The 18,304-nt window shown below is 27.3% G+C and overlaps 3 protein-coding genes across 3 annotated transcripts; all 3 read right to left on the reverse strand.

The window, feature by feature from the left end:
• Positions 1-3: 3 nt before the first annotated feature.
• LOC112680153 (tRNA-specific adenosine deaminase 2) lies at positions 4-545 on the reverse strand. Its single transcript, XM_025550165.1, has one exon. The coding sequence runs from the start codon at positions 523-525 to the stop codon at positions 43-45; it is 483 nt and encodes a 160-aa protein (XP_025405950.1). The 5' UTR covers positions 526-545; the 3' UTR covers positions 4-42.
• Positions 517-3,011, reverse strand: LOC112680151 (single-strand selective monofunctional uracil DNA glycosylase). The gene is given in 7 exon segments (XM_025550164.1): positions 517-638; positions 706-753; positions 755-859; positions 941-1,207; positions 1,279-1,548; positions 2,729-2,832; positions 2,976-3,011. Coding segments are annotated over 6 exon segments (813 nt in total). The 5' UTR covers positions 2,741-2,832; positions 2,976-3,011; the 3' UTR covers positions 517-527.
• Positions 3,012-12,082: 9,071 nt separating this feature from the next.
• Positions 12,083-14,823, reverse strand: LOC112680210 (lysM and putative peptidoglycan-binding domain-containing protein 1-like). The gene is made up of 4 exons (XM_025550248.1): positions 14,632-14,823; positions 14,312-14,560; positions 13,961-14,214; positions 12,083-12,505 (listed from the first exon to the last, which is right to left on the reverse strand). The coding sequence occupies exons 2-4, from the start codon at positions 14,468-14,470 to the stop codon at positions 12,331-12,333; spliced, it is 588 nt and encodes a 195-aa protein (XP_025406033.1). The 5' UTR covers positions 14,471-14,560; positions 14,632-14,823; the 3' UTR covers positions 12,083-12,330.
• Between the last annotated feature and the right edge of the window lie 3,481 nt (positions 14,824-18,304).

The following is an 18,304-nucleotide window of genomic DNA, read 5'->3' on the forward strand; positions in this document are numbered from 1 at the left end:
TATAATAAATATATGAATATAAAAACAAATTAATTTTTTCTTTTATAGTTTTATTGCTTTTCTTTTAACTTTATTCTTAGGAGCATTAGGATTTTGACCTTTGTAAAATTGTTTCAGTAAATCCATTGATTGATTTCCATAAAAATCACCTTGAACTTTAAGTTTTTCTAATCCAGGCACCATAAGTACAGTACCACAACCACCAAAACGGTCATTAGCACAACCATAAATAATTTTAGTACATCCAATATTTGTCAACATTGCTGCACACATTATACAAGGTTCTACTGTAACAACGACGGTTATAGTTGACAGTTTTTCTAATAAACCATCTTCAATAATAATATCAATACAATTTATTTCAGCATGTCTAGTTGCATTTTTAGTTTCATTAACTGTGTTACGACCGGAAGCTAAAATATTACCATCATTATCAACAAATATACAACCAACAGGTACTTCTCCTGCTTTTAATGCTTCTTTGGCTAAATTTAATGATTTATTCATATATATGCTCCAATCCATTTTTATTTCAATAACTTGATAATATCAAATGAATTTAATTGATTTAAAGTATCACTTTCCCATTTTTCAGTAGTACCCACACTACGAGGACTTGGATGAGGAATTTTTATAACCTAAATTAATAATTATTTAGTTAGTTTTAATTTTCTTAAGCTAATATAAAATAAATTGTATTTTTACCTTAATTTTGTTTAACTTATATTTTTTAATTACTTCATTAGACCTTTTTTTCAGCATAATTTCCAATAGCTACAATAATATCAATTCCAAGTAAGGTAATTACATCATTTAATGATTTATCACAGATATCTTGTACCTTTTTTTGATATATACTCTAATGAATTAATACTTTATTAAATATAATTATGAATTTAACACTAAAAATAATAAAAATATAGTGTAGGATTCATATTACCTTTAAATCGCTTGGTGTGATATTTTTAGCATTTTTATTCATTAATGCCAAGGGAAAATAGTTATGAATAAAGCAATATTTAAAAAAGATGTATGGATCGCCTTTACTGAGCGTAATAAAAAGATTCCATAACCTTTTACCGCTCACTTCACTTCTAGTGCAGTTTAGACCATTAACTGGTCTTTGTGGATGACAATTATCTGGAGGTAATACTTCTCCATCCACTTTTAAATAACTTTTCACAATATTTACTTCACCGAATGGTATCTAAAAAACAACCACAAAGTATTGTTTATTCAATCTTTAAACAAAGAAGGAATTAAATGATAAACATTTACTCCAGTTTGACACATTCCCCAGGGTCCTGGATTGATCCCTAAGAACAATACTTTCTTATGTGTTACTAAAAACTTTTTTAAAAATGCCTTGTGAAGGTTATAAGCATACTGTATTGGATTGTAAATAAATTCAACATCTGGACCATAACTCAAACCGTTTAACTGAGATATAAGATCATTTTCAAGGCGTAAAAAATTATCAACCAAATCTATTTCGACTTTGTTTTGATGAGATTCTTGTGCAAAGTATTTTGATGTAGACATCAATAACTGTAAATCAAATTAAAAATGTAAATTATATAATTTTTTCAAATTATCAAGTTCCATTTATGGATACAAATTATACAATAATAAATCAACATATGATACCCTTACAATTCTACATAATTAAACATAAGTAATAAAGTCATAAATTTAGCAATGCTATTTGAATTTTAAAAGATTTATAAAATAATACATATGAAAAATAATACTAAAAAAAATTAATCAATAATATTATGAAAAATTGAATAAATATCTTAAATTTATAATTGGATATTGATCTTAACCTGCCACTAGTCGCGCTATGGTAAAAATGACTGCACTTCTTTTACACCTTTAATAGAACATTTACATTTATACTTCAATTATTGATACTCATATAATATGAGTCAATAATATACAATCAATAACATTTTTAAAAGGTATACTGAATGCGTCAATGATAAAAATATAAAATGTAAATGTTTTATTAAAGACCAAAAAAAAAGTATGGTCATTTCGACTATAACGCGAATAATACTGGGTTAACAACTAAGTAATACTGTTGATATGAAAAACATAATGATATTTAGATTAAAAGAAGCATAGCAGGCGCGCACCCAGGATTTTTGTTTGGGGGGAGGGCTTAAACATTTTCTTACATTCCTTATACACAAGTAAACAATTGCCATTAATTTTCTATTAATTTATAACTACCATAATAATAAAACTTGAAAAAAAATTTACCTTTCATACCTATCATTGTAATACTATACTTGTGACGATATGATATAATGTATAATTTAATGTAAAACATATTTTTTGGGGGACTACAGTCCCAAAGCCCCCCCCCTTGAGTGCGCCACTGAAGCATAGCATATTATTTAAAATATTAAAGAAAATTTAGTATTTGATAAATATAATTTCAATGCACAAACCTATCTTTTATCTCTTTGTTTTTTCTATTAAGAAGTTAATAAGGTATAATTTAAAGTAAGGATGTGTAGCATTAAATATAATATATAAGATTTAAATGTATAGGTTCATACAATATCAAAATATATTATATCAATTTTATTTTAATATGAGTTATATTAATGCTAAAAGTAAAATTTTCATATAGAACAAACATTGTTATAGAATAATTCAATAAAAGCTTAATAAGTAAACTTAAAAACTATATTAAGTTAATGAATATAAAAATACTTACATTAATGTACATATGATTAGATGATATTAGACTACAATGGACTTGTAGATATAATGATGTAGGATCGTTTTCAAACAATGAAAGTATTTTCTTAGTTATAGAATCTAAATAGGATTCAAATTAAAATCAGTCCAAAGGTTTGGTAAGGAAGTAGTATTTGTAAAAAATAAAAATGGTAAAAATATATTAAAATTAAATTTAACGGTGAATTGTTAATCGATATCACCCTAATCCTCTAACTACTAACTTGTATAGATTGCATAATCAGAATAAAAAAATAAACTTTTAATATTTACTAATATTCAACTTTAGAGCAAATTATAAAACAATTTCAAGAAAAATGCATTAAAAACTAATACAATAGTATGAAATATTTACACAATTATTTATTTTCATCAATGCATTTTCGAAACCTGTGAAAACCAATGATCATAGAATAATATTAGCAGCCGTAAATCCACAGATTACATTAAATGTAGCCATGTTCTTATCACTAAACTAAAATTATATTATTACTATAATAATATAATGTAATATAATACAATAAGTTTTTATAGAACCCAAATATGAAATTCTGAGATATCACTGAATTGTCTGATTACATTTAACATAATTCTAAGATAATATATATATATATATATATATATATATTAAGACAATGAACTAAGATCTAATCTGTGATGATAATATTATATATATATATGTAAATAATTATATATATTTTATGTGCAATATACAATTTTAGATAATGATTGAGTACCTGAATGGTATTTAATAATTTTATGAGTGATACAATTGTTCAAATAGTTTATCATTAAAATTCCAAGAATTATAATTATAATTTTTCAGAAAAAAAAGTCGTTAGTATTATTATGAACCCCTTGTTACGAACACTATATTATTATTATTATTAATATTATATTCATTTGTAAATTGAGAATTAACAGTCTTGGGGTAAAACGTCGAGTAAGCTTTATTCTTTTATATTTTTAATATTTGTATTTATATTATTTTTTATTTCTTTATTCTTTTTTAAATACATGATCACGATTTATTAAAAGTTGGGAAACACTGGTTCCTCCGCGGTTTATGATAATCGTTATTATGCAAACTTTATAAACTTTATTTTTGGTCAAATTACGCGTGGCTGTTAATACTGAATTGGTCTTTTTGTCGGGTCCATACTTGGTGAAAAATCAAATAAAATACAAGCGTAACTTTCAAAACATAGACAAATGTTAAAAAATAACTACATAAAAGTCGATTCTATAACCATAACCACTAATATGAAGGATTCACCAGATTTAAATATTACCAAAAATTTTACTTGTAAATGTTGAACCTGAATTAAATAAAAAAATTGAATTGCCCCCCAGTCTTAGAAGTAAGTCTAAATACGCCCTTGGTCTATCGTCCATAAAAATTAAATATTTAAATAAATAGGTAACCATAATTTTTTAAATATTATGAAATTGGCAAATTTAATCAGTTTCCACATCCTTTCAAAAGTTGAAATTACGCCCCTGTTTTAAAGCGAAGTGGAACAATGATGATATTTTCCAATTCCTCGAATTATTCGAACAATTTTCAATATTATGGAACATTAAAATAAAGATTATTTAAATAGAAACTTGAAAAACAGTAATTTTGAAAAACTTAAAAATAATTTAAGTACCTAATATCGGACTTGTTGTGGACGGTGATCAATTGCGTCTTGAAATTAAATCAATTCGTGACGACTACAGACAGGAAATTGGAAAAATCAATAAGAGCAAAAAAATGGTGTTGGTACTGATTCTTTATACAAACCATTGATTTTATAATACATTATAAAATCAATGATACAAACCAAAACTTATTTGGTTTAATCGAGCCATAATGTGTGTGGTACTGACTACTGGTACTAGTGGTACTTGAACTACTAGTATTTGAAAATCGTGTATATAAAATAATTATTTTACTATGTACTAATGATATAGTAAGCAGGGACGGCGCGAGGGAAGGGCAATAGGGGCAGTTGCCCAGGGCCCCGCGCCTTAAATTATAATTAAGGCCCTGCGGTTCTGATTTAACAGAACTTAAAATATTTTATTAATAGAAATTATAAAACTCAAAATTTATTTTGCCTAGGGCCTCGTGAACTCTAGCACCATCACTGAAAATTTATTATAAATATAATATAATAAAATAATATTTATATAATATTTTCATAGTCTGTGACCATACTATCCATCAGTGACGATGCTAGAGTTTGCGAGGCCCTAGGCAAAATAAATGTTGAGTCTTATAATTTCTATTAATAAAATATTTTAAGTTCAATTAAATCAGAACCGCAGGGTCTTAATTATGTATGGTGTTTCATTAGTAACGCTTAACGCCTGATATCACTTTATCAGTTATTGAGATGGTTATAAAACAGCAGTTCTTAACCTTTTATAGATCACGGACCCCTGATGAAAGATTTTTAGAATTTGCGGACCCCCTTACCAATTTTTTTTCGAATACATTTTTTTTTACAAAACATTTCATGTTATTAAAACCAAAATTATAATAATTATTTTATATAATAAATTACATTAGTAGACATAACAAAACATACATATTTATAATTGTTTTAATTACACCTACATTTTCAGTTAATTTAAATTTAATTATTATTTTTTTTTTAATATGCTTAAAATTTAATTTTTATAAGTTTAATGCGATTTTTGAACATCGTATAAAGATAAAATCTATCTATTATATAATAAAAAATCCACGAGAAAAATAATAATAATAATAATTCAAAAATATTGTAATAATTCACTCATACATGTGTTAGGGCTGCCGCAGACTCCCGACATGAGTATCGCGGACCACAGGTTAAGAACCGCTGTTATAGAATTCTACCACAGAATAAGTTCTGTGGAACTACTATAGATGATAGAGTTATTCTATTATTTATGATAACTACCAGCAGTTACTCGTAGGTTATGTTAATAATTAATTATAACTCATCATATCAGAGACGGAACCACGAACTTTACGCCCGGGGAAAATGTTAAAATCACGTCCAATCATAGACCAAGAATCAAACACCCTATCTTACAATTATTTTCTAATAATTAGAATAAAATCATAATTATTAAGTTTTAAACACATTATCAGTAACAAAGTTAGGAATATCCAACGAGTAGTCAATAGATTATGTACTACAAAAATTACATTTAATAAAAGTTTACACTTTTTCTCATTGTTTCTTTTTCGTTTAACACATCTCTTTTTGATAAAACTATTTTTCAAGAACGTCTACAGTCTCTCGATCCTTCGGGATCTGGGTAAGTTATTATTCACTAATAATAAACTCCCAACAACAAAATGTTAAAAAAAAAAAAACTCAGTCACCACCGACATCGCCGGCTCGGCCGTTATCTAAAACCACTAATGAGCTCATTACGCCAATCATTATAACCAAGCGCAATCAAACAAACTCTAATCTCAATCCGTCAATAACCGAAAACACACTTTGTGATACAGACTGGGTAATCGCTACACCTAAAAATAATAAAAGACCTTCAACTAAATCACCTGGACTATCTCCATTAAATAAACACCCAAGCATAGGAAGCTTTTTCACAACACCGAATTGATACGCTAATCTCGACATCGAAGATGATCATAATATGGAAACGACCGAACCAACCGAACCTATAATCCACAAACCACCACCTATTTTTATAAAATCCGATGTCGATTTTCTTAAATTTTGCACTGCAATTAAACTTTATTGCGACACTGATGATTTTACTTGCAAGAGTAACACATCAGGAATCAAACTACAATTTAATACATCTGATACCTTCAGAAAAGCTGTCCAATTACTAAAATCGAAAGAAGTCAATTTCCACACCTACCAAATCAAAGACGAAAAAGCATTCCGAGTAGTACTCCGTAATTTACATCAGTCTACTCCCCTTGACTTTATTAAAGACGAATTGTCAAAGTATGGTTTCAAAGTTAAGCAAGTTACAAACGTTCTGCAGAACCAAACAAAAAACCGCTTCCTCTCTTCTTCGTAGATCTCGAACCCGAATCAAATAATAACGACATATTCAAAATAAACTTAATTTGCCACTCAGTAGTCAAATTTGAGGAACCTCGCCTGAAAAAACAATTAACGCAATGTCATAGGTGCCAAAACTTCGGACACACAAAGCACTATTGTAACTACCAGACTCGCTGCATAAAATGTGACGGTTCTCACTTGACGAATGAATGTCCCAAACCCAAAGATGAGCCACCTAAATGTACATTATGCGGAGGACCCCATCCAGCCAACTATCGAGGATGCCCAGCTTACAAAAGTTACCAACAGCAAAAAAATACCAACTCAAAACTAATTAATAAACCAAGCCATACACAAAAATCAAATATAACACTTTATAAAAAAAATAATGTTCAAGTCCTTACTGGTAACGACCCTTCCCCAAATTGTTCTAATAAGACCGATCTCAATGCAAACTATGCAGATGTTTTAAAAAATACGAACCAAAATGACACCCCCAAACATAATAATGATACTGCTACTAACATCAATGATTTAACAAAACATTTTTCACTCTTCATATCAGATCTTAAATCAGTTATCAATCCCCTAATATCACTACTAACTACAGTTATTAACAAAATCATCCTAAAAAATGACTAACAATCAACCAAATGAATCTTCTCCGCTAAAAATCTTACTGTGGAATGCAAATGGTCTTCCAAAACACAAAAATGAACTTCAAATCGTATTAAATGATTTAAAAATAGATATTGCGCTAATAACAGAAACTCATTTCACTGAAAAAACCAAATTTAGTATCTACAATTACACCCTTTATAAAACAAATCATCCAGATGGAACAGCACATGCAGGTTCCTGTATTTTAGTATCCAACTCCATCCAACATAATATATTAACCTCTTTCCAAGAGTCCTCTATTCAAGCAACTAGTATTTTAATAAAAATAAATAGTATCCCAATACAAGTATCTTCCATATATTGCCCACCTCGTCATGCCATCCAACGCGACACATTCCTCCGTCTCTTCAATACTCTAGGCCATAATTTCATAGCAGGGGGTGACTTCAATGCTAAGCACTCCCAATGGGGCTGTATCTCCAATAACCAAAGAGGAAAAACACTCCACTCTGTCCTTAATAATTGTAATCAGTCGTTTGTGTCCCCACTTGGACCCACCTACTGGCCCTCACATTCAAACCGTAACCCAGATATACTCGACTTCTTCATAACAAATATCCCAAACAATCTAAATACAGATATCAGTAATATCTGTCATATCTCCAGTGACCACACCCCCGTAATTCTCTCAATTGATGGATCACCTAAACAAAATGTTCGGCCCTCACTCACCAAAGGACCCATCGCTTGGGATTTATTCAAAACTAATCTTGACAATTTAATAGATCTTAGAGTTTCACTTAAAACACAAGACCAAGTCGAAAATGCAGCACAAAACTTAGTTGAAATAATAAAAAAAGCAGCTATTTTCTCAACTAAACCTACCCCCGTCAATTCACAACCCCAAAACATTCTCCCTTTCAACTTACGACTCCTTTTAAACAAAAAAAGAAATGCGAGATCTACATGGCAAATGTGAATCATGTTATGTTCATTCAAACTATTAGCATAATGACTTATTGTGCAGATTATGTGTATAGATTGTCTTTTTATTATTAATAAAAAAAAAAAAAAAAAATAAAAGTTTACGCCCGGAGTGGAATTCCAGTCTTCCTCCATTCACTTAATATAGTACAAATTTTTATACTAGTGTATTTTTCCTTACCTTCAAATTCTTTTAATGTTGGAGGAAATAATAAAACATGAGATGTATAATCGTTGCCTCGATCATTGCTGAATTTTTTTTTTTTGTTTTACTTATCATTCATTATTGTATCTCTATATTGAATACATAAAGAGCTAAGTAATAAATATTTAAATTTTTTTAAACTACCTATTATTATTATTTATTATAATGCTATTATATACCTATAACAATAAAAGTATAAAACAAAAATAAACACAAAATGCATAGAGGCCAACTTTTTACATCATACTCACTACATTAATTAAGAATGAATAATTGGTATAACCGTAACTATACCCTCAAAATGAAAAATCATCATTTTCATTTTAATATCAGATAAATCCCATTTATATACATTTTGAGAAAGATTATTTACATTATAAATGTTGAGCTTTGATGATTTTAAAGGGTAAATGAACATTTCTTCCTGGTTTAAAAAAATGTTACCAATAAAAATTGTATTGTTGGAAGTTGTTGGTAATACAATTTCAGTTATTTTTACTATTTCACCACTTTGAATTGAAAAATAACAATTTGGCTCTTTGGTAGTAAATTTAACTTTTTTGATATTATTATGTTATGTTTCCACTTATACATTTTTCCTCATAACGTCGAACAACTTGTTGGAAAGGTTTTTCATGTTTATGGAGCATATTTTTCAAATCCTTCATATAATTTTCAAAAGGGAATGCACTACAACAATCGGCCTAAATTTAATAAAATCATCAGTTAAATGAATTATGATATGAAAATTGTATGACATAAATTGACTTCCATAGATTTGTTCAAATGATTTAACAAAATAAACTAGAAGTTTGCGAGCATACTCAACATATTGTTTATAGTTAGGGCTTAAAAGTATTCTCATTGCAATACTTAAAGCCATACAATTTTCATAACAGTCTTTAGATAAAATGTTTTTTAAAACTACTAGTCCGGTATATAATAAAAACTGCTGGAATTCAGTAGCCTTCCAACGAGCTACATCTTCTATTGCTCTTGGTTTTCTACGAAAACCATTAGTTATATAAGTTTTTAGTGTTAAAAGAGAATTTGTAATTTTTCTAATTTTCCAACTAGGCAACCGAACAGTCATTGGTCCCTTGTGTTGCCAAAGAATAGTTAACTTCCGCACAACTCCCAAGCACACCAAGTGTATATAATCCAAAGAGAATATATCAACTATATCAAAGTCAGGGAGTAAGACAAGGGATGAAATTATTGAAGATGTATGATGATCTTCGTCTTTCATTATTATGTAATCATGATGAGTTCTTTTTTCAGTTATCAATAAATAGAAAACAGACACGATTCTCTAAATATTCTCTATCAATAACACACCTTGAACATGAAAAATAACCAGCATGTCCCTTATTTCTCATCAAGAATGATCTGGCAGGAGCATCACAGCGAATAGCTTTTATAATTACTTTTTTAATAATATTATTTATTATTATTCCGTGGGTAGATAGTTTAAGCATTTCTACAACAAAATCTTTAATAAATATGATACTATTTTGAGGTTTATTGTGGCCATAGAATATTCCAATAGGAAAAATATTATTATTATAAGGAAAAATATAAGCCAAAATTGGCTTGAACTACTCTTGCATAAAGGTAGACCGTCAATTCCGATCACAATACTTATAATATCATCCAGGGAAAATATCTTAGAACACATAATAATGCCAGTTTCTAACCCAAAATGATAATATATGCCATTCAATTCTATTTCTTGGACATTAATAACTTTCTTTGATCCAGATTGAAGTAATGTACGGCTATCAACAGGAAGAAAATTAAGATTGGCATCATTTTTCAATATTTTCAATAATGCATTAGAAGCATTTTAGGGAACATTGAAATTTACCATTCACATTTTTAATTTATTTTTAATATTTTCACTGTATACTAAACTTTGTGTAAGAGGAATCAATATTGAATTTTAATCTGCATTGTCATTATGAGTACAAATTATATTACTCAAATAATCTTGATTTAAATTATTATCACATGATTTAAAAAAATGTGTGTTTATAATATTATTGTTATATTCAAATAAACTACTGGTAGAACTATGAATTGATTTATTATCAACATCTTGTGAAAATGATATAGTTTTTTCGACAAGACAACTTTCAGGGATTTCATTTATAGATGACCATTCTAGAATTTGCAATTCTTTTTGCAATCGTCTATATTTCATTCTTTAACTAGTAGTTTTAATCATTTTTTTTTAAGTTATAACTGAAAAATTTTAAACATTATTTAGTTTATTTGTAAATAATTGTATTTATTAAAGTCTATATAATTCTACAAATTAGCAAAATGAATATCTGAAAAATAAAAATAAAAATTGACATAGTATAGATATACAAGATATAAAGTATAATAATTATTTGCGACTATTTCAGTAGGTATATCATTATATTTATTTGTTATCTGTCATAGTTTAATTAAGTAACCTATCCATGGGAATATTGACTTACTCAGAATCCATAAAAAACATAGCTAATGCATAATGAAAACAATGAATTATTACATATCTCAGTAAATAAATAACATATCTATGCAGTAATATCATATAAATAGAAAAAAATGTATACCTACCTACCTATGTGACCAATCTATATAATTATTAATTATTATTAAAAAACCTATATAATAAGGTTATACAAAAATATATATACCTATAATAATATATATTATTTAAATGCATTAACAATTATTAACTTTATATAATATCGTATAGCTATAGGTAGGTAAAAAAATATATTGAATAATAACATAATACTATTTTTAAGATTCTTATTGTAAATTTTGTACCTATATGTGAGATACTTATTGTATTTAATGTAGTAATTCTACTGTAATATATTGTTTTAATTTATTAACTTTCTGTACTTTTGGGCTTATGCCTATTGTATATGCAACTGAATAATTATTATTACATATTGTATACAAAAAATGATGTTCCTACCAACAACACAAAATTGTAAATACATTATATATAATATGAATATTTTGGTATACCCAATAGATATTTTGCGCATATTATATAATTTAGGTACCTAACAATTATTAATGGAACAACACTACACAATTTGCTTAAGCAGATGTAAGCGCAATTATATTTGTTTACTCTCTCAGATCCAAACATAACATAGCAATAAAACACTTTTGCCAAAAATCCTTTTTTATGATTTTTTGAATGATCTTAGAGCAAAATCACCTACTTATTACAAAATTTGTAGTGGATATATTTTTGAGGGTTCTTATTATTTAAATAATAATTAATAATAAAAATAATTAAAAATAATAAAATTTAAATTTCATTATTATACTTAATATAATATAAAATAATGTTGTTGTTAAAAAAAAAATTCACCATGATAATGCTCTAAAATATATATTTTATATCAAAAAATTAACAGAGAACATTTATATATTTATTGATCAAAAATATTTGACATTATAACAATAAAATAGAACTAAATAATAGCATTTGTTACATTTAGAGAGACAAAAATAAATGTATTTAAAACATAAAGCTTAACCACAAGTCCACAACCTAAGATTGAAAGTTGATTGTGATAATTTGTTGTAGAAACAAGTAATGTTAAGTACACAATTTTATAATAGTTACATAAGTCACACCAATAAATCATAATCTTGAGTAAAATAAAATTATAATAATAACTATAAAATTCAACATATATTGGCAAGTTATGTAATACTTATTAATAATTATCACAGTGAAAACATTTCTTTTTCTTCTTCTTGTTCAAGTCGCTGTCGAGAACTCATCAACTTTTTGTTCTGGGATACAATTATTGGTATATCATCTGCATTTAGTGAAGAACCCTGTATTCTACGATTTGACAATCGTTGGCGTGTAAATAAAACCTGTTCTTCGGGGCAGTACCTTTATTAAACAAAATAAATAATCAAATAATATTATGTATATAAATACACACACACACACACACACATATATATATACAATATTGAATTTATAGTTTTAAAATTAAAGAAATTAATATTTATAATAAATATAATTGTTTTATTTTGTTTAATTTTTAATTATAATAAAAGATTTATCAATCTTTAATTATTTGCCATAAATTAAATAAAAAAATAAAGGGAAATCATAATTTTTTATGAGATTATGTATAGAAATACACAATGAAAAATGATGATACTATATTTCCTTTTATGTTTCATATATAATTTACGCAATTAAAATTTTTATGTAATTCGAAAAGAGGTTATTATTTAATAAAATATGTTATCAATTTTAATTTATTACTTAATTCATAATATAATGAAACATTTTAACTGAATGCCACAAGTTTAAGGACTCAAAATACAAACATCAAATACACCTCACTATTAAGAAAGCTCTTTAACTCAACCTCCAATCAAACTTAATGTAAACTTAACTGTAAACTATATGTAAAGAAAATATTAACAAATAACTAGTGGTCTGGTAGCCAATGTAATTAATATTAATATACATAAATAATGTAAGTCAATAAAATGTATAAATTTGATGCAAACAAAATTTGTAAGATTATAAATTTTTATCAATTATATAATATATAATATATATATATATATATATATATATTATATTTATATAATAAAGATAATTTCAGAAATTTGTCACTAAATAATCACATGTATTTATAATTATAAATTAAATAATAACAATGTGCAAAAACTAAATATTTAGGTGACAAAAATGTATTTTAAATATATCTAGAACTTTTATTGATCCTCTCTAAAAAATTTAAGTATTATACTAATCAAATGTACTTTTTTTTTCTCGTGGAACTTAGGAGTTAAAATCTCAAATACTATTACAAAAGGTAAGTAAAAGATAAGACCAATAAAAAAATATTTCATAAGATACACAAATAAAAATATTGAATTTTTCTTTTATTTCATACTAACTAAATTTAAAAGATACATATAAGGAATAAATTTTGTTTTTTTCACCATAGCAAAACTAGTAAAAGATTAAAAATGTCTTTAGTTGTAAAAAATGTATAGTAAGTTTTTTAATATTTTTTATTTGAAAGCTATATTTTAAAGAACCCAAGGAAAAACTATAATTATATAATCCCAGTCTAACTTGTAACAATCAATTTTTTTGTGTTATTTATATAATATTTAATAAATAATTTAATCAAGATTGATTTTTATAAGTTTAAAAAATAATTATTTTATATTTTACTTAATTATATACATCGTAATAATAATAGAATAACTAATTAAATGAAGTTATTTTGATTCAGCAAGAGTAAAATTATTAATAGATTTATCAATTTAAAATTATAATTTGTATTACACTTAATAATCATGTAAAATAACTTACACACTTCTGTCTTGACTATCAATAACTTGAGCTCTTGTACTGGCAATTTTATTATCTATTTTATTTAGGAAATTATTACAGTCATCAATATTGTGCTCTTCAATTGGTGATATATTTGACGGTTTTAATCGTTTAACATTATGGAAGTTGTCTCTTCCAGAAGCATTGGTATCGCAAGTTGGTATATATAGATGTTCTCTTAGAAATAAACTATCATTAGTAAAGAGTCGGTTAGCATTTCGTATTTGTTCAGTCTAAAAGGGCAATTCAATAGCATATAAATAAAAAAATTAAACATAAAAAGATGATAGCAAAAAATATAAGAAAAGTAAAAAAATCTAATACATTTACCGTCACACTGTATTTAAGTGCAAGCCCTTGCAATGTGTCAGTCTCTGTGACAACATGTTTGATATAGTTCTCATTGCGGACAAAATTTGTATTGCTGCTTATACTGCCATATTTCCTTAGAGGTTTTGTATTATCACGGATGCTCACCCTTTCGTCCATTTGTTATGACCATAGAAAGAATTTGTGTTGCATAATGTAGTTTCTCAATATTTTCCACGTTTTCAAAGATATAGTCACCATATGTAGTTCCTATGTAAACATATCGACTGTAGTTGCTTGCGATTATAAAATGTTATTATATGAAAAAAAGGAATTGGTACGACTATTGTTTGAGAAATGTGTGCACACTCGAAATTGTTTAAAGTTGCGCGGTTCGTTAAGTTTTGTACGCCTTCACTTTTCAAAAATAATTTTTCTCTACGAACGCCTAAAAATCTCGAGTTTTTTTTCCACGAGTTTAGGCTTTAATTGTGACGAATGGCAAAACAAAAAAATTACAAATCTTTTATCTTATCATTGTTGTTATCAAATTTTTATAAGAAATAATATGGAGTTATCTTGGAATTGTACACAAACGAGATGTACAGCATAACGTCAAAAAAAAATTGTATTATGCAAGAACATATGTTATATTCCTTGTTCACATTGCACATAGGGTGCGTTCTGATTGAACATTTACGCGCTTAAATAGCTCATGCTTGTAATACGTTCCACTATAAGTATACAGTCAAGTTTTATAGTAAACAGACGCATACAATCGCTTTACTTTCATTCCAAGTGGAACGGATTTGGACTAGGGACTGTAACCGGACCGAAAATAATCGGTTATAGAACCGGGAACGTTGTGTAATTGTAAACCGGCGCTGCAACTCATTTGCGCACATTCAAAATTTTTTAACTGAAAATTGACGACACATTCACACACATGACACGTGTATACAAATATCGTGACAGTCTGCAGTACAAATTATCATATATATTATCTTAAATATTATCTTATAATCAACTATGTTGACTGTAGATTATATAAATTTGAATTTTCCAAACAACTTTTAGTAAACTTCCGTAGGTATGGACTATGGATATGGACGGTACAGTGGTGACTAGTATGTTGACGACGTAAACTTTAATATGGCGTAGACATTTTTAATATTTTTGAATCTCGGTGAGGAACACGATGTTTTAATATTGATAATTATAAATTTAGTGAATACCGTGTTTTAATGAGTGGATGTTTAAATTTTAGATGCATTAATAAAAAATGTCCTGCGAGTGTTATTGTTAATAATTCAAACAAAATAATAAAAATAATAAACTCTCATAATCGTGAGGAATATAATAATCAATGATAATAAAGCAAACGAGTTCTGACTCTGGAGATTTTCGTCACAGGTAGACAAAATATATGTGCGCAATCGAATTGTGCATTTTTGCGCAAACGAGTTGTAAAAAAGATAAATGTGCGCAGAGTTGAGCTCGATTCACACTAGTGGTCTCGGTTCGGTCCGATCATAAAATATTTATTTACTTTAATTTGAACGTACTAATTTCGATTCAATGTAAAAATTAAATTAAATTTAATAATGTTAATAATTGTATTTTGTTCATATATTTATCTCTAAAAATAATTTTAAGTGCAAAAGCAATTATCACACTAATCTTAGCTTGAACAATATGGCCATATTGGTCTATATGATTCAGTTTCATCAGTAGACTTAAAATCAAACTTAAAATCTCTGATGGCCCGAACACAAAGAAATAAATATTCGCTAACAACCATCATATAGGCCCCACAAAAACATTTCGCACATAGCCCCGATATTTACCAAGCCCTGATTATAGGCTATAGCCGTTAGTGACTACGAAAGGTGTGCCAAAAAAGTTGATCTGGGTGTCGTTTACATCGTATAGATACCTACTGGTATTAGTGATTGTTTGCGTCTTGTGGGTAATAAGCAATAGGCCAGCGTCGGATTACTCTACAGGCAAAGTAATCAGGTGATTGGAGTGACAAATTTATTGGAGTGGCAAATTTGCCGTACTTAAGAAAAAAAATGTATTTATAAAGCTATATTATAATTTATGAATATTAGCCATTAGGTTATTAACTCAGTGAATACTGAAATGGTTTCGGTGAATGCGATCAACTAGAATTGTTATTATTAGCGAATCTGTTTTTCCCGGAAACTGTTTATTTAAATATAATCATAGCTATAAATTATGACTAAACATTCTGGCTATGCAAATATTTACGATAAATTCAAATTTTTAATCAACATAGACAAGAAATCAATTGATACCTATGATATTGTCCAAGGAGCCAAAAAACTACAATAATTTTATGAAACGGACATTGATGAATACACATTTACACAAGAATGTATACATTTCAAAACTTATATGCAAAATGCAACAGAAAACAAACAACAAAATCAAAGTTTATTTACATTTTTTAGAAATCAGAATTTAGAACTATTTCCGAATGTTAGCATCGATTTAAGAATATACTCCTGTATGGCGGTTACTAATTGTTCGGTAGAAAGATTGTTTTTGTTTCTCAAAAGAACTAAAATTTATTTAAAATCTACTATTGGCGAAAATCGGTTAAATAGTTAGGCTTTCCTGTGCATTGAATAGGAATTAGTGTCGACAATTGACTTTCAAGACCTAATCGATACATTCGCTAACTTCAAAAGCCAAATGAAAATGATATAATATTTGATTATTGTATTATATTTAAAATAATAAAGAATAATTTAACTAACAGTATATTTCTATATGTATTTTGTTTTAAAAAGAAACTTTAAAATGAAACGGCGGCAAATATTCTGCTTGTAAGCGGCAAATTGCTGAGTCCGCCACTGCAATAGGCCACATTACTGGATACACATTATTCAATTTATTATTATATTATTCACATAATACTACCTACTCTTATTGAATTTTCCGTATTCTGCTGGCGACTACAAGTGCTAACGGTCATCGTTTATGCCACGTATTGTCATATTTTGAATTTTTGTATTAATTATTAAATTATTGTATTATTTAATATTAAAATAATTATGGCTCACCATACGCAGAATTCTGGGTATGGTTGTTTCACGTATGACAAAATATTGAAAAATCAAAGTGCAAAAGTTGTGGATCAACATTGACTGTAAGTATCCATTAAATTATAAACTATAACATTTATATTCTATACACAATACCTAGAATAGTGATGTAAATTAGCCTGTGGATTTATAGCACTACATCACCAGTACCTAAATTCTAATAATTTTTGAAGTTTAAAATGTTTATCTGTAGGCACCTACCTATAATTTCCAATTCCAAAAACTTTAAAAGTAAACATTTGAATATTAGATACAAAATTGTAATTTTTGTTACGTATTATATAAAAACGAAATTGTTAGATGTAGGAATACTTATCACTGTGGGCCGAGGAGAGGCAAGTAATACTACAGATCCAACATCTTCAAAACGGAAATAATAAACAAAATATAATATACCTATGATGTAAATATTCTTTTAACTTTGCCTGTAACAACTGCTTCCAATTAACGTTTTTTTTCTTCCTTTAAATTAATTAAAACCTATCTATGTTTGGCAATGGGTAATGATCGGCTGAGTGATTTGTAGGTTATAGCTGTTGAAAGTGATATTGATATAAAAATCAATTTAGATGATGCAGTTGATGTTTTTTAAAAATGAAAAATAGAAGATATCCCCTTACAGCTTAGATTAATTTAGGATTAAATTAGATTAAGTTAACCTTGTTTAGGTAATGTTTATAAAATACAAAATTATTTTTTGCAAAAATGTATGGTGGTCAATAATAACATTATACAATCTATTTACCAATTTTACTATATAAAACCTGAATTTCAGGAGGGGTTTGAACCCCTACCCCCCTTGTGTACCCGCCTGCTATTATATATACCATAAACTTGTATTATTATTGAAAAGGTATGAGTAAACTTTGTTTAAGTCCTT

Source organism: Sipha flava, unplaced genomic scaffold, assembly GCF_003268045.1.
Source record: "Sipha flava isolate LNK unplaced genomic scaffold, YSA_version1 174_pilon_pilon, whole genome shotgun sequence".
In the NCBI taxonomy this organism is placed as follows: Eukaryota; Metazoa; Arthropoda; class Insecta; order Hemiptera; family Aphididae; genus Sipha; species Sipha flava.